Raw genomic sequence first — 18,437 nt, 5'->3', positions numbered from 1 at the left:
ATCATTAACTTGGTGTCTCTCGTTCTTTTCCCGTGTGTTTTCTTTTTTTATTTGGTACCAGTACTGGTTTTATTTTGTTGTATTCATCCGCGACACCTTAAAGGCCAATCCGTGAAAATACTATCGGACATAAATCGGTCAATGGTGCAAAAAAGGTTGGGGACCACTGCTATAAGATGAAGGAGCACATCAGAGTTTACTTTATAACCTGCCTTTGGTGGCTTTTTGGCAGCAACTGTGACATTCAGCAGTCGCCTCATTGTTCTGACACTACACACTAACTACACAACACACTAACTTTAGCATTCAGTCTCCATGAATCTGCAAACAGAGACACTCTCCAAGAAACTGTCTGACTGCCTCTTTCTCTGTCAGCTTATGTTTCTGCTTCAAATGGTTATGTGTTCTACTCCGAGCCAAAACTCTGTTTATAGCAAAGTCTGTGTTTGTGCAGATCAGAGATCTTCCACCACTAGAGCCTGTATTGGCTTGAAATACTGCCCCCTTCTGGCAGCATTTCATGTGACAGCAGAGATCCAGGGCATCTCTCCTGTTTTATCTCTCTCCATTGCTTCTCCAATGCATTCAGTGGCTTCCTCATAAACTGACATTTACAATAATGAATTATACAGCAGTGGGGAGTAGACTTCATCACAGTAGATACATTTCTGAAAGTGCTGTAACTAAGTTTAAGAATAAAATTCTCCCACTGTTAGCATCTTCAATGCCCTGTACCAACACAGAGCAGAGCAGCTACCTGAATGCTACTCCAACAGAGGTCAATTATCTTGTTAATAATTTCACCTCCTCACTACGAACGACTCTGGATACTGTAGCTCCTCTGAAAAATAAAGCCTCTAATCAGAAGTACTTGACTCCATGGTATAACTCTCAAACGTGGACCTTAAAGCAGATAACTTGTAAGCTGGAGAGGAAATGGCTTATCACAAAAGAGATAGAAGATCATCATTTAACCTGGAGAAATAGTTTGTTGCTTCACTGATTAAAGAAAATAAGAACAACCCTAGGTTTCTCTTCAGCACTGTAGCCAGGCTGACAAACAGTCAGAGCTCTGCTGAGCCAACCATTCCTTTAACATTAACGAGTAATGGCTTCATGAAGTTCTTCACAAATAAATTTTAACTATTAGACCAATTATATATGCTTCCCTTTGGCAGTATCGTCAGAAGACATACCATACATTTTCACTGCTATGCAGATGACACCCAACTCTATCTATCCATAAAGCCAGATAACACACACCAATTAGTTAAACTGCAGGAATGTTTTACAGAAATAAAGACGTGGATGACCTCTAATTTTCTGGTTCTGGACAATAAACAGTACATTGCACAACAACTGAAACCAGCCCAATGAATGAACAGTGAACTGTGTCAGGGAACCCCCGATTTGATTTTCACCCAGGTGTCATTAACATATCTGAACCAATGACTTGGTGGTATTCCAGGGTAGGATAACAAAGCCCTCTTTTCCGCTTCTTCCACTTACAAGTCGGCCACAATGGTTGATATTGGGGAACCCATGGCACACCCATGTTTCTGTCTAATAACTTGTATGTGAAATTAGTGGAATTAAGACACAGTTCCTTCAAAATGTAAAAGAACCCACCCACCACTTTATTAACACTCTTGTCCTGACATACTGAATACAAACAGAATATTTAACAGTATTTCCTGAAAACCTTTTTTATTTGATCATGTCTTAGAAACATTTCACTTTACAATAATGAATTACACAGAAGGGGGGAATAGATATCATCACAGTAGATTTCTTTCCATACAGGTTATAACCATAGCTGGACTGGCCATCGAGCATACCGGGTATTTGCCCAGTGGGCCGATGGTGATTCTTCGTTTTTATGGGCCGATGGGTTTTGTTTTGTTTGTTTGTTTTGTAACAGTATAAACAATGAAAGGTGGTGGATTGGCCAGATGCTGGCCGGTGTGTAAAAATAACTCAGTTGTTTGGTGGTGGCTATGGTGGAGCTTTCACAGAGGCCAGCAGGTGGATGAGGAAAAGGGAAGGCAGGAGGAGGAGAGACCCGAGGCGGCCGCCGGTCCGAGTGTCAGGTGAACTGAACTTCAGGTAAGAAGTTATGACCTGCAGTCTATCTGGGTCAGATATAAACCAAGTTTAGTTGTAGCTATTTTCGTTGTGCTAACTTTTTACAATCAGTTACAATAACTCATACTGCATACTAGCTAGCATGTCTGGGCGGGTGCTATGATGTTACTGATAGTGAACTATATTTTATTCATAAGGTTAGTTATTAGAGTTGCCAACCATCCCATAAAAAACGGAATCGTCCCGCATTCAGAGAAAATATTACGCGCTTTGTATTGTGTCCCGTACTTCAGCTAGAATGGAAAAAGACACAAAGCTGGAGTTATTCGGCTTCTGTACGCTGTCAGCTGCCTCTTCTTTGCTCATTCTTTCCCCCTCTCTCTCTCCTGTTGCTACTTCAATCATGAAACTGATCAATGATCAGCTGATCGGCTTTTCTCTCTTGTTTGTTTATCGCCCACTTTGCGCCAGAAAGAGGAAACCGGCCAATTTTTTGTCCCAGTCCAGCCCTGGATACAACTAAGTTTAAAGATATAATTTATCCACTGTTGTCTTCTTCAACGCCCTGTGCAAACACAGTGCAGAGCAATGACCTGAACACTACTCCACAGGTCGGTTACACTGTTAATAATTTTATTTCGTCACTACCTAAAACTCTGGATACTGTAGCTCCTCTGAAAAAGAAAGCCTTAAAATTAGAAGTACTCGACTCCCTGGTATAACTTTCAAATACACATCTTAAAGCAGATTGTCATAATCCTGGGCCATGTTGGCCCAGCATTCTTAGTTTCATGTATTTTTGTATTTTGTTCCTTATTTGACTTCCCCTTGTGACTTTTACCCCCTGTGTGCCCCTCTGTGTATCTGTGAGCCCTCGTTTCCCCTTGTGTTTTATTCCATGTTTTCCCCAGCCCGTTATGTCTGTGCTCTCCCCGTGCTCCCTCTCTCCTCCTGTCTGCGCCTCTGTGTACTTCCTGTTTTACTTTGACAGTCTCCCGTCAGTATGCGTCATGTTGTGTTGCTCCTGCCCTGTCTCGTTACGATTATCTGTGTCAGCTGTGTTCCCCGTGTGCTCCCACCTTCCTCGTTAAACCTCTGTGTATTTATGTCCGCGTCTCCCTCTGTTCAGTGTCGCATTCTCCTCATTCATGGCTGTGTGTTTCTCTGTGTGCTAGTGTATTGCGTCCCAGTGTAGTTTCTTATCAGTTTCTTTCGCTGTTTCCCTCCAGCAATAAAGCTGTGTTTTGAGTTCATTCCTGCCTCTGTGAGCTTGCGTTTGGGTCCACTTCCTGCCTGCCACACAGCCGAATCATGACACAGATAACTCGTAAGCTGGAGAGAAAATAGCATCTCATTAACTTAGAAGATCATCATTTAACCTGGAAAAATTGTTTGTTGGTTTGAAAAAAAAATTAAAAGACCTGCATGAACCTGGAACATCTTACTATTCATCACTAATTAAACAAAATAAGAACAACCCTAGGTTTGTCTTTACCACTGCAGTCAGGCCGACAAAAAGTCAGAGCTCTGTTGAGTCAACCATTCCTTTAACCTTAACTAGCAATGACTTCATGAAGTTCTTCACAAATAATTTTTAACTATTAGAAAAAAATGCTCATAACCATCTCACAAATGTAGTATTATGTACAGCTTCTTTCATATTTATCTAGAATCTTTTCTCCCTTATTGAGTTAACTTCAGTAATTACTTACTCAAACCGTCAGAATGTATTTCCTGCAGGAAGAGCAATCTTGTTCTTACAGTAGATTTTTCATTTTAAATATTTTAAGGACAAACATTGCAAATTTAAATGTAGTAATGTTATATTGGAGCATCATTATGACACTATTATGAGATTATTAATAGAAGTGACGCCATTACTTTATTAAGTGCTACTCTGCTATGTGGAATCATAATAAGATACGATCTGCAATTACGGTATATTGTAAAAATACATGAGATTTCATGTCAATTTTAAGCTTCATCAAAAGGATTTGATTTAGTGTGTCGTTTTCTTTAGATTAATTGTGAAAAAATGCATTTATTCATTTTTACTCTTTACAGATGAAAAGTAGCACTCATATGATGTTAGTTTAAATACAATGGGGGGAAGGGTGCCCTCATCCCCGTGCTTCAGATCGGCCCTGTCCGTGGAACTAACGGGATTAAAATCACTGCGATACCAGGAGGAGTTGCCTGTTTTGGTGCTCATTACCGAAGCTGGGCCCACAGAAGCTGTCCTTTGCATACTGCATTTCCATCTGCCAGTTCACGGCCGGAGATATTTCCATCTATGCTGTAATCCCACGTATGCTCCTGTTTATCATGCCTGGGTACTGACAGGCTGCGGGACACAATGAGGACTGGTATCCGTGTCATCGCGCAGCCTGGAGCTGTCTGGCCTCAGCACGTTAGCAAGCTAACCAATTTTTTCTAAGCAGAAGCCCTGCATTGCTTCGACATGCTAAAGGATTTCATGAACAACACACGGGAGGTTTCCTCCGACTTGACTGGAATACTGCGCACGGAAGTGCAGCGAGGAATCGTCAAGGTTTCCGACGACCGCAAGAAGCAGAGGATCCACAGGGCGTCTGTTGCTGTCTGACAGCCCCTACCAAACATGGCTTTACGGCTGCTTTTACAGGATATTACTGCCTCAGATTTCTAACATATAAACAGGAGATACGAGTTGACAGCATACGCATCATAAAGTGTTTGAATGGCGGCGTACACACTGTGTGCTGTGAATGGGACTAGGCGCTTACTGGCCACCGGCACAGGTTGTGTGAAAAGCACCGAGATATGACATGCACAAGAAAAAAGAGGAAAGCTGCTTTTGCTTCTTTAAACCTTTTGATTTTTAAAGGTAGTGTGCAACACTTTTTTTTAATACAGATTTGGTCCACCGGCAACGTTACCTATGCTTCTGTTTTTAGGCTAGAAGCCAGGTGCATCACCGTATTTCATGTAGACTGCAACAGACGTCTGGACAAGCAACCCACGGCAGGTAAGGAGCTCAGTATGACTGCCATTTAATATTGCCTACACAAAATGTCACACTTTCTGCTTCTGTGTGCCTGTATATTTATCTGAGTGCAGTAAGCTCTTGCTGGCATTTTTCTAGCATCCTCTAGGCCCAGACAATTGCAGCTTTCTAAGACTGTTGCCCTTTGTCTGCCCCAGCCTCTACAGGGTGAGCACCAAATGAGGGCCTCTGAATGTAGAACAAATCAGAATGTTGAAGCATGCCTCAGAGCAGCATAAATGATGTTGATGATAAATAATACAGGATTTCCAGCAGCTATACAACCTTGATCAGCACTGGGACTGCCAACTTATTTAGTATCATTTGATGTTTGGGCCATTCACAGAACACAGAACAAACTCCTGGGGGCATATAGACAACACTGTTTCAGGTTTTGAGACAGCCACCCTCCTTAAGGCTGGACTGTAGCACCCGGTGGCCCCCATGTCCTCAACAGACCTGTAGACTCCATGTAGGGAAGCCTGATGCTGGGTGCAGCTGTCAGAAACCAACAATGTACATCTCATCCAGTGAGCTTTGTCGCCTCCTCCCACCGATGTAAAGCTAGAGGTACTGGGTTGCTGTTGCTACCCAGTTCCTGACAGTGACTCTGCCCTCCGCCGCCAACCAACTTTCAGCTTGACAAAGCCCCTCCTTTAAGATGCACAGCCTCTCTCACAGAATTCACCACAGCTCCCAGCCTGTGGCTTAGCAGGGCTTCAATTCGTGTTGACAGTGTGCTCTTAGCTCTGTATTTTTGTAAATCCTATCAAATTAACTTCAACATAAATCCTAAAACGTCAGCAAGAGAATTCCTTCGGTAATGTGTGTTTTCCGATGGTTGTCAAATTGCTGTTTTAAACTGTCATCTCAGTGCTAAATTAGAAACATCCAGTTAAACAGTTAAACTCATAAGGAACAGTTATTCCTGCCACTTAGTGAAGCCAGGGATTTGAAACTCTGCTCTAATCCTCTTCTACCAAATAAACAGGGAAGAGCAGCATTGCTTTTTCACTTTTTGATATAGTCTTGAACAAAGCTAAAGTTTGAAGTGTCGGGATGTTTTGTTTTTACAAAGTGGGTTTGGGATTGAATTTGCTAATACAAGTTTAAATGTAGTGTCATCAATGACGGTTAGCCTTCCCGAAGCAGAAATAAAATGTGCTGAAATTAAGTCACCACTGTAATGCAGTGCTCTGGTTTCTCTGCATTGAAGAGTTATCATTTAAACCACAAAGTGATATTTTAGTTTGACATATCCACAAAACTGTATTTAAGAGTGTTCTGGTCTTCTTTCCGTGTGGTCGTGGTAGCACTGTTCTTTTTGAGAACAAAGCTTTTTTTCTTGCAGCCGTGGTATGGATGCCATTCTTGTTCAGTGTTCTTCTCTTACTCTTCTTCTCATCAAACTGAGGTTATTGTACTCGGCCCTGTTTACTGTTTGACATTTATTCAGCTGTGTGAAACCCCGGAAGAACCCTCCAGAGCAGTGGTGGTCCTAGCCTGTTTGGCGCCCTGGGCCCCCACCCCACCCCCCCACACACACACACACACACACACACACACACACACACACACACACACACACACAGACAAAACATATTAAGGATTGTACATTAACATAAAACTGTTGTACACACACACATATAAAGACAGAGAGAGTATGCATAGTATGCAAACGGCTACAAAACAGCCATGATAATTCGTAATACAATGAGAACAGGACAAATCAACAATTGACAATGACTAATTAATATTAAAATCTGTAACATAATGTATTGTTTGGAGTTAAGTCTGTTACTGTTGCTATTTTTACCATTTCTTCTTGGAGCAACTGTAACACACATAATTTCCTTAGGGATTAATAAAGTATTCTTATTCTGATTGTTTCAGGATACATGACCTGCCATTATCCAATGACACATCTGCTTACCTGTATCTTTTTCTCGTTTCTCTTCCTCTTCTTTTCTCTTTTTTCTAAACTGAGGACCTGATGGCTTTGAACTTTTCTTGTCCATCTTCCATTGGTTTTAATTTTGCACTCTAGTATGAACAGCCATCCCTCAACCCGAGGATCACCACAACATAATCTAACACACCTACACCTTAGTTCACAGATTCACTTTGTCTAAGGTGCATTTCTGAGATTTCACACAGCCCAGGATTCAAATCATGAATACATAATGGGCTTGGATTTACAACATTATAAATGAAATGTGCTCTATTTGGAAGCAGCCGGCCCCTCCCCTTTCGACGGGTTGTGTGTGAGACTTTAAATCAACAAACTGTAAATTTTAAATTGTTATTGATCCCTTTACCCCTAGTCCTAAAGTGTATATTTATTTTCTTACTCTTCTTATATATATTGTTTGTTTACTTGCACTGTTGTAACTGGAGCCTCGTCGTCTCGTCTCTCTATACAGGGAGTGCAGAATTATTAGGCAAGTTGTATTTTTGAGGAATAATTTTATTATTGAACAACAACCATGTTCTCAATGAACCCAAAAAACTCATTAATATCAAAGCTGAATGTTTTTGGAAGTAGTTTTTAGTTTGTTTTTAGTTTTAGCTATTTTAGGGGGATATCTGTGTGTGCAGGTGACTATTACTGTGCATAATTATTAGGCAACTTAACAAAAAACAAATATATACCCATTTCAATTATTTATTTTTACCAGTGACACCAATATAACATCTCCACATTCACAAATATACATTTCTGACATTCAAAAACAAAAGAAAAACAAATCAGCGACCAATATAGCCACCTTTCTTTGCAAGGACACTCAAAAGCCTGCCATCCATGGATTCTGTCAGTGTTTTGATCTGTTCACCATCAACATTGCGTGCAGCAGCAACCACAGCCTCCCAGACACTGTTCAGAGAGGTGTACTGTTTTCCCTCCTTGTAAATCTCACATTTGATGATGGACCGCAGGTTCTCAATGGGGTTCAGATCAGGTGAACAAGGTGGCCATGTCATTAGTTTTTCTTCTTTTATACCCTTTCTTGCAGCCACGCTGTGGAGTACTTGGATGCGTGTGATGGAGCATTGTCCTGCATGAAAATCATGTTTTACTTGAAGGATGCAGACTTCTTCCTGTACCACTGCTTGAAGAAGGTGTCTTCCAGAAACTGGCAGTAGGACTGGGAGTTGAGCTTGACTCCATCCTCAACCCGAAAAGGCCCCACAAGCTCATCTTTGATGATACCAGCCCAAACCAGTACTCCACCTCCACCTTGCTGGCGTCTGAGTCGGACTGCAGCTCTCTGACCTTTACCAATCCAGCCACGGGCCCATCCATCTGGCCCATCAAGACTCACTCTCATTTCATCAGTCCATAAAACCTTAGAAAAACCAGTCTTGAGATATTTCTTGGCCCAGTCTTGACGTTTCAGTTTGTGTGTCTTGTTCAGTGGTGGTCGTCTTTCAGCCTTTCTTACCTTGGCCATGTCTCTGAGTATTGCACACCTTGTGCTTTTGGGCACTCCAGTGATGTTGCAACTCTGAAATATGGCCAAACTGGTGGCAAGTGGCATCTTGGCAGCTGCACGCTTGACTTTTCTCAGTTCATGGGCAGTTATTTTGCACCTTGGTTTTTCCACACGCTTCTTGCGACCCTGTTGACTATTTTGAATGAAACGCTTGATTGTTCGATGATCACGCTTCAGAAGCTTTGCAATTTTGAGACTGCTGCATCCCTCTGCAAGATATCTCACTATTTTTGACTTTTCTGAGCCTGTCAAGTCCTTCTTTTGACCCATTTTGCCAAAGGAAAGGACGTTGCCTAATAATTATGCACACCTGATATAGGGTGTTGATGTCATTAGACCACACCCCTTCTCATTACAGAGATGCACATCACCTAATATGCTTAATTGGTAGTAGGCTTTCAAGCCTATACAGCTTGGAGTAAGACAGCATGCATGAAGAGGATGATGTGGACAAAATACTCATTTGCCTAATAATTCTGCACTCCCTGTATACTGTACTGTAGCGGAGATGACAATAAAGTTTACTTTGACTTCAGCAGCAAGCAGGTGCACCGAGGGCTCTCGCGCTCACTTTTCGTGTATAGAATTTCAAAAAAACATCGGTGCAAATTATAAGTCTGTATCATGATGTCTGGTGTTTTCGTGTTTGTTGGTTTGTTTTTATTTTGTTTTATTTTGCGAGTTGGTTATTAGACGCTGCTCCAGCCGGTCAGTGAATCCCCCGCCACCCCGCCCTCTCCTTTCTGCGCCGCAAGCAGCAGGCGCACCTCGCAAACGAAGGGCACCCTTACTCCCAGCAAATGGGCAATAGAAAACCGATCGGTGCCTATGCCATTCCCAATATGCGCTGGCTGGCGTCGGGGCAGCATGAGCACGATCTTTTTTTTTTTTTTTTTTTTTTTTTTTTTGCCAATGCCCGTGATGCCGCCCCACGAAAAAAATTGAAAACGATGTGCTGGGAATTTGCTGATTTCCCCGGCTCAGATATTTGAAGTTTAAAGTCTGAAAATATGTTAAAAGTTTATTTTGCAACCCAGAAAGAGTAATAAGAGTAATATTAAAACTAAGTAGCTGCAGTAGTAGTAGCCATTGTTGGAAACTGGAATTGGCTGGGCCAGTCTGGGATATGGTTTTTCAGTTTTGTTGTCCGGGTGGAAATTCATGAGAAATTCGGGAGAATGGTGGCTCCAGGAGATTTTCGGGAGGGGCACTGAAATTTGGGATTCTCCCGGAAAATCGGGAGGGTTGGCATGTATGCCTCTATACCGTGACCTTAAGATTATGCTTAAAACCCCCAAAAGTTGATTCTGTTCATCTGGACATAGCGTTTTCAATGTGAGAAACCTTTCATCACTCATCCAGCCTCAGCTGACTGCAGGTTTCCGCAACCTTACAAAGAGTACATAATGGCTGAAAGTAGAACCACTGGCGAACAATGGGCTGTGAGGTCAGTTTCTTGATCAATAATGTGCAAATTGTCATGACCATTGATGAAAGACCACTGATCAATGGCCATGAGTACCATTCACAGAGAGTTTGGGAATGGCTGCAAAGATGGTCCCCTCTTCTATAGCCACTAGATCACGACCAAACCATGAGAGATCCAGGCTTTTAAACATGAACACTGATAAGGTGGATGGTCTCTCTCCTTTTTAACCCAGGGTCCATGTTTTCCAGCAAGAACCCAGGAACAGTTTTCCACATTGCCTCTGTCCTTTTGCATAAAGAAGGCAACAGCATTTCTGTAGCCTATTCACATGTGACTTCTTTGCATGGCGAAGCTTTAACCTGCATTTGTGGATACCACAGCAACCTGTGCTCATAGACTGTGATTTCTGGCAGTGTTCCTGAGCACAGTGATGTCCACGATAGAGTGATGTCTGTTTTTAATACAGTGCTGCCCGAGGGTCTGATGATTACAGACATTTGTCCAGATTCTCTGAATCCTTAGACAATATTTTGTTCCGCTTTTTCACCTTTTCATTTTCATTATTATAGTTAGTTTCCTAATTGCAGAAGATAATAACATAAACTTTATAGGGCTGAACATCACACAGGGTATCAGAAGTATGAAGACACTGTGACGATCAGAGTTAGTATAAGCCTGTACACTCTGAGTAGTTTTATTGCTTTTTATTATTTGATCATGTTTCTCTTTAGTGTTTAGTAGTAGATCTTTTTCAGAATTTCAGTGTAGATGTTAAAATATAAATACAGCTTATTCACAGTGTTTAGTTATCCCTAGTCAAAAATAAAGGTTGTGAAATTTGACCAAACTGATAAAGATATTATGTATATTTTTATTTCAATTCAATTAGTTTTACATGTCCCAATCCAGCTAGCACTGGTTTGTTTCATAACTGTTATTATCGTTTTTAAAATGATTTTTCACACCTTGTGTTCAGTGTCATGTACCTAAAATTTAACCAAAAAATTAAACAAGTGTCACAGCAAATGGATATTTGCCACTAAAGTTCAGTAAAAGGAATAAAAGGGAGGGGATTTCACTTCAATTCTTAAATTAAAAAAATATTTTTTTAAAAATTGACTCTTAAGGGGTCAGGTGAGATTTTATTCCTCAAATTTGGTTGATTATATATGAAATGGCCCAATCGTCATGATTTTCAGTACTCATTTGTAGACTAACACGTGAAAACTCCGGGCGAAGTCATGTTGAACATTTCTGAATTATGTTTTAAGTATGTTTTTGACGTTGCCACCAAAAATGCGGTTTCTGCGTTAGAGAAAAAGAAGCCATGTGTTGTTTTGTCCTTTTAATCTGTGCTAGTAATACATGAGTGACTGAAATGATTTTTAATTTCTGATGAAGAGCCATCAAACGCCTAATTCTTGATCTCCTCTGGTTGTTTTCAGGACCCGTGTGAGGATTAAGAGGCAAGAGGAGAGGTCACAACAACGAAGGGACTTTGCTCGAAATGGAGCAATGTGGGGAGGTGGTGGTGGAGTGGTGACTTTGTTGTCCAAAAAAAAGGTGTTATGGGTGGGGGGGCATTTGGGATGGCAAATGGAAATGAGAGCAGTGAAGGGCCTGTGGGGCCAATGGCAGCAGTGGTGGCTACTGCAGAAGGCATGGTAGCAGACAGTTCATCCTCCGTTATCTCTACGTATATTAAACTGGTGCTACTTGGGCTGATCATATGCATTAGTCTGGTGGGGAACTTGGTGGTTTCTCTGCTTGTACTCCGGGACCAGGCTCTGCATAAGGCACCTTACTATTTCCTCCTGGATCTGTGCCTGGCAGACAGCATTCGCTCAGCTATCTGCTTCCCCTTTGTGCTGGTGTCTATAAAAAATGGCTCAGCGTGGACCTACAGTGTGCTCAGCTGCAAGGTGGTAGCCTTCATGGCAGTGCTCTTCTGCTTCCATGCTGCCTTCATGCTCTTCTGCATCAGTGTAACACGCTACATGGCCATTGCACACCACCGTTTTTACTCGAAGCGCATGACATTCTGGACATGTGTGGCGGTAGTGTGCATGGTATGGACGCTATCTGTGGCAATGGCATTCCCGCCTGTTTTTGATGTGGGCACCTATAAATTCATTCGTGAGGAGGACCAGTGCATTTTTGAGCATCGCTACTTCAAGGCTAATGACACACTGGGCTTCATGCTAATGCTTGCTGTACTCATTCTAGCCACACATGTCGTCTACATGAAGTTACTTCTCTTTGAGTACAAGCACCGCAAGATGAAGCCAGTCCAGATGGTGCCAGCTATCAGTCAGAATTGGACCTTTCATGGGCCAGGAGCTACAGGCCAAGCAGCTGCTAACTGGATTGCGGGTTTTGGTAGGGGCCCGATGCCACCCACTCTGCTGGGAATACGGCAAAACTTGCACAACCAGAACCGGCGACTCTTAGGCATGGAGGAGTTTAAAGCAGAGAAGCAGCTTGGCAGGATGTTCTATGTGATCACATTACTGTTCCTGGTGCTCTGGTCTCCCTACATAGTAGCTTGCTACTGGAGGGTGTTTGTCAAGGCTTGCACAATACCACACCGGTACCTCTCCACCACTGTGTGGATGAGTTTTGCCCAAGCAGGGGTCAATCCTATCGTCTGCTTCTTCCTTAATAAAGACTTGAAGAAAGGGCTCCTTTCCCACCTACCAGCCTGCTGCAGGACTAAACCTCATCTGCCACGAGAGCCTTACTGTGTCATGTAACTAGAGATGATGAAGAAAAAAAACAATGGGCAGCCTACAGATGTATTGTATATTGTGCTTGAGTTATTGTGGCATTTGATGCAATGGAAGGTATTTTTAAGCAGTGAGTGGCAACTTGTGAGTGTAGTGTTAAAACACTGGAATGGTAAGCATGTATTTCCATCTGTCAACCAATTTTCACTCTAAATTCAACAGCATACATGAGGTCAGATCTTGACTTTCGATAACAGGAGAAACATACATGTAAATAATATGCAGTCACTGGGAAAACCAAGACAGACAAATAAACTAAGCTTAAGATTTTAAAAAAATGCCATTTAGAAAAGTCTTGAATACAAAGGATGTTGGGCTTGTGACAAACAGAATCCTAAAGGACGTAATAAATCCACTTTTAGTCGGAATCTTAATGTCATCATTATACTGGAATAACTGATGATTGTCCAGCAGCAGTGGCTGATGAGAGTAAAAAAGTGCTCAGCTAGATTCAAACCAGCATTCGTGTTGACTCACCAGTTTTATTAGAATGTCAGTTTTAGTTCACAACAACATAAAGTTTCCAGAAATACAAACGTTAGTTCAAGAAAAGATGTGGAAGGTTGTTTAATGCATTTAGCTGGTGATTACATTGTTGCTGAGTCATATTAATCAAGTATCAACAGGTCATTTATGATCAAATGGAGGTACAGTGGACCCCACAAACACCTTTTAGTGCCCCTGTAGTGGTACGGTACATGGCACCGTTCACAACTGAAACATTTTAGATTGACTTAAAAACATGAATAAATAACAAACTGAGACTGGAGAAACCAAGAATTGTTATCCAATCCTCACAACAAAATGCCGTCACATTATAGGGTGTCGATGTGTTTTCAAGTTTCAGTTTTGTGATTTAACCATCAGTGAGGACGCATAAAGATGACGAGGGTGTGCTGTTGAACACAGATTTTAGCAGGACTTGTAAAAGTCAGAATAAAGGGAGCTGCAGAAACATGCTAACAGACTAAAAACCAAAGTAAAACAGGCGCTGCAGAGTAAATGTACCGTAAAGAATTGATGCAGAATCTCAAAGCAGACAGAAGGATTTTCTTTCCTCAAACACACTGTTTGTTTGCTAGTCACTAAAGCAAACCTTCAATCTGTGTTGCCTAAAACATATTCTCGTTGTTGCTCATTAGCTCAACAGAAAATGTGCAGTAGGGGATGCTTTTCAAGCTTTGAACATTTGCAGATAGAACAATTATTTGTTTTTTCATGTTTTGTTTTTTCCTAAGGACAAATCTGAAGTTACATCTGCATCTGTTACTTGAGCAGCTTCACCTTCATTTTAAAGCAGAAAGACGATTAGCTTTACCAGGCATAGCAACCCAGGATTTTTTTAACCCTCAAGCGACCAAGCCATTTCAGTTGGTATTCTAATGACCGAGTGTGCTATCAGGAATACTTTTTTATGATTTGTTTGTGTATTTCACACTACTACTGTTTCCTTTATCCATGTTAGATATTCTGAAATGCTCTGTTGTCATCAAGTATTGTTTTCAACCATTTTTATGCAAAAAAGATTTAAAATACATGTTGTACAAACAAAATGACATTTAAACAGTCCTTGTCTGTTATTTCTTAAAATACATACATGAAATAATTTTTTGGTTTCAGTGATGTTAGAAAAATAATAATAATATGGAAGTGAAGGATGTTTAAGCTATATGAACTATGTGAATGATGCTTTACAATATAGTAAAATAATTTCAACGCCATAATTCTTGTGATCAGTGACAAATTACAGTGCAGAAGTTGGCATTAAGGATATCTATTTATTGTTTGGTTTTAGTTTGACACAAAATGTGGGGGATTCTTTATGATCTGAATTATTAGCTCATCTGGATAAGTGTCTGCTGTTAGTAGCCAATTTATTGCTCCTAGGTGGGTCTGTCCTGAGAGTACACCCTGAATAGATCTAACCACTTTAGCCTAGTGGCCAGCGTTTCGAGCCGTTGTTTGGTAGTTTGGACAGATTTTTTTTTTTTTTTTTTTTTTTTTTTACTTCTTATCCATTCAGGACGTGTCTCTCATGACACCCTTCTGCACCTCTGTTGACCAACTTATTGATGCGCTCATTTCTAATCCTGTCCACCCTGCTCACTCTCAGTGAAGATCTGAACATATTCAACTCTGCCACCTCCAGCTCAGTGCCTCTGTCTCCAAACCACCACAGCAGGCCTCAACAGCATCTTGTAAACTTTCCTTTCACTCTTGCTCCTATCTTATGTCACAAATCACCCCTGACACTCATCTTGGAACATCCTGCCTGCTTTCTCTTCTTCACCTCTCTTTTGCACTCTCTGTTGCTTTGGATGGTTGATGCTAGAAAATAAACTCATCTACCTTAACTACCTCTGTTCTTGTTCACCTTCCCACCCGTCTCACTTTCATTCCTCATACCTGCTCCCCACTGTCACTACAGATCAGCGTTATCTGCAAATATCATACTTCACACAGACTCCTGCCTGAGCTCAGCTGTCAGCCTGTCCATCACCACTGCAAACAGGAAGGGGCTCAGTGCAGATCCCTGATGTAATCCCAGCCCCACCTTTATCTGTCACTCCTACTGCACACCTCACCACTATCTCACTGTCCCCATTTCCTGCACCACCCTCACATACTTGTCTACTACTCCTGATTTCCTCACGCAGTACCACAGTTCTGCTTTTGGTACCCCATCATCTGCTTTCTCTGAACAACAAAGACACTCTGAAGCTCCTTCTGACCTTCTCCTGTCTGACTTCTCCATCAACACTCACATTGCATCTGTAGTGCTCTTTCTCAGCATGAAGCCATACTGCTGTCACCTCCAGCAGTTCTGTCCTAAATCATCATGGTATGGCCCAAAAGCTTGGTCTCTCTGTAATTACTACGGCTCTGCACTTCACTCTTGTTCTTGAAAATCACTACCAGTACTCTTCTTCACTCTTCTCTCACTTCTTTCCTCCTCTCTGAGATTCTTTATTCATCAGCTCCTCAAAGTACTCCTTCCATCTTTTCAGCTGACTCTTTTCACTCATTTCGTCATTCCTCTGTGTTGTGTTCCTCACATACAACTCACTATAAACCTTTTTCTTTGCTTTTGCTCTCTCTTTATCGTATGCCTAGGCTCCAATACTCCTGTCTAGTTTTTAAATCTCCCTGACTATCACACTTTTTATTTGCCAACCTCTTCCTTTGAATAATTTACTGTACTTGCTCTTTGCATCACCAAGTCTCCTTGTCCTCTTTCCTCTGTCCAGAGGTTCCATCAAACACCTCTGCAGTTTCCCTCACCACTTCAGCTGTACTTTTGTAGTTATCACCATTCCACCTGATCTTCTGCACACACAATATATCTACCTTCCTTCTCTTCATCATATCAGCCAACTCTCTCCCATTACCAGTTCTATTCCCTACATTTAGAGTAACAATAATACATTTTATTCATAGGCTCTTGTCAAGACATTCATTGAGACCTTAAAAACCATTAAATACCAAAGTCACAGTAGAGTCCCTACTCTCTCCACATTCCTGCCTATCCTTCTTTCCTGCTGCCCAAAACCAGCTCGATGGGGTTTAAGTCTGGAGACTGTGCTGGACTCCATGTTTTCAAGCTCACCATCTTGTTCTTTGTTCCTGAGGTAGTTCTGGCGTAGTTTGGATCTATGTTTTGGGTCATTATCTTGCTGTAGGATGAATCCCTGACCAACTAGGTACATACCAGAGGGTCCTGCATGGTGCTGCACAATGCTGTGGTTTTGGTTCAGGGAGCCTCTCACTCTGTACAAGTCACCGACCCTGGATCCAGCAAAACAGCCCCAGACCATCACACTTCCTCCTCCATGTTTGACGGTTGATACCACACACTGTGGAACCATCCTTTACCTACTCGACGGTGTACAAAGATCCTGTGTGATGAACCAAAGATTTCAAATGTTGATCCATCAGTCCATAATACCTTCTTCTTCAGTAGTCCAGTGGTGGTATTTCATGTCCCAGCCAAGCCTCTTTGTCTTATTCTGACGTCTGGCTTTCTTGCTGCAACTTGTCCTGTCAAACCTGCAGCTCAAAGTCTTCTCTTCACAGTTGAAACTGAGACTTTCTTACTACGACCACTGTTAAGCTGTGCATGAAGCTGTTTTCCTGTCAGCCGCCTATAACACAAGCTGTTAACTCTCAGAAACTTGTCCTCTGATTCAGTTGTGTCTTTGGGTCTGCAGACCTCTTCCTGTCACAGTTTGTTTCTGAGCCTTTGGATGGTGAAGGAAACTGTACTCACTAACACCTTGACTTTCTTTGCGGTTTCTGCATTGGGGCGATCGTGGCTCAAGAGTTGGCAGTTCGTCTTGTAATTGGAAGGTTGCCGGTTCGAGCCGACTGGATTGACAGTCTCGGTTGTTGTGTCCTTGGGCAAGACACTTCACCTACCGCCTACTGGTGATGGCCAGAGGGGCTGATGGCGCAATATGGCAGCCTCGCTTCTGTCAGTCTGCCCCAGGGCAGCTGTGGCTACAACTGTAGCTTGCCTCCACCAGTGTGTGATTGTGAGAGTGAATGAATAGTGGAATTGTAAAGCGCTTTGAGGGTCTCAAAAAGCGCTATATAAATGCAATCTATTATTATTATTATTATTATTATTATTATTATTATTTCTCTGTAGGACACACCAACATTTATAAGTGTTATGATGGTCTGTCTCTCTTCCATTGTTAATCGCCTTTTTCTCACCATTTGTGTACCATCACACTACTATCTGCAGTACAATACTGTTCAACTGATGCTCATGAGGGTATGGTACCACAGTGTGTTCCAACACTGCTTATATGCAGACAGAGGGGGTTGGAAGTAATCCAGAAAAGTTGGAACAGCTGTAGGAATTAGTAGCACCAGCTTCAAGGCTTGATCAAGCTCCATTGTTGCAGAACAGCTTTAAATTGTTAATCCATTTTGTGCTCCTGAAAAAGGCCTTTTTGCATAATTCTGAAATGTACATTATTTTTCAGTTTAGGGAACCTTACCTTTTTTTTTTTTTTTTTTAACCTCTGGCAGTTCACCACTTACTTTTGTACCATTTCAAGCTATTCATTGTACTTGAACGACTTGAATTGCAATAAATAACTGGAAAAATTAGGGTGTTCTAAAACTTTTGATCAGTAGTGTATATAAAATCCCACTCACCCTGCGGACCGTCTTTATCCTTCAAGCTAGGGTCTTGTACCAGAACCCTGGGATCTTTAGGGTCCTGCACAGTACATGTGCTGATCCTAGGACTGCGCCCTTCTGAACAGAGACCTCACATCTGTTTCCAGGGATCTGCTGAAGCCACTCCCCCAATTTAGGGATCACTTTCCCAAGTGTTCCAATTACCACAGGTACTGTTCCCTTCACCCTCCACATCTTTTTGAGCTTCTCTCTCAGACATTGGTATTTCTCCAGCTTCCCATGTTCCTTCTTCCTGATGTAGATATTACTTGGTATAACTATATTTCATTACAGCCATCTTCCTCTTGGTTAGCCATCACCAGTTTATCCATCTATACCTGGAAGTCCCATATGATGTTAGCTCGGTCATTCCCCACCACCCTAAGGTGTGTACCCCATTTTAACCCTGGGACCTTCCAGGCCATGCT

General features: G+C 41.8%; 1 protein-coding gene across 2 annotated transcripts; it reads left to right on the top strand.

Moving 5' to 3' along the window:
- Positions 1-4,240: 4,240 nt before the first annotated feature.
- Positions 4,241-17,757, top strand: gpr173 (G protein-coupled receptor 173). Of its 2 annotated transcripts, XM_080899451.1 has the most exons (3): positions 4,241-4,951; positions 5,022-5,092; positions 11,479-17,757. In XM_080899451.1, exon 3 carries the CDS (start codon positions 11,602-11,604, stop codon positions 12,784-12,786), a length of 1,185 nt encoding a protein of 394 aa, XP_080755577.1. In that variant the 5' UTR covers positions 4,241-4,951; positions 5,022-5,092; positions 11,479-11,601; the 3' UTR covers positions 12,787-17,757. The 2 variants fall into 2 exon arrangements, with proteins under 2 accessions (XP_080755577.1, XP_080755576.1); XM_080899450.1 differs by having other exon boundaries at positions 4,241-5,092.
- The last annotated feature ends 680 nt before the right edge of the window (positions 17,758-18,437 follow it).

Source organism: Rhamphochromis sp. 'chilingali', assembly GCF_963969265.1.
Source record: "Rhamphochromis sp. 'chilingali' genome assembly, chromosome: 12".
NCBI lineage: Eukaryota > Metazoa > Chordata > Actinopteri > Cichliformes > Cichlidae > Rhamphochromis > Rhamphochromis sp. 'chilingali'.
This window is presented reverse-complemented; position numbering and strand designations above follow the sequence as displayed.

Bases quoted from the DNA above. Each gene is read 5' to 3' on its own strand.
- gpr173 (XM_080899451.1), top strand. From the start codon at position 11,602: ATGGGTGGGGGGGCATTTGGGATGGCAAATGGAAATGAGAGCAGTGAA.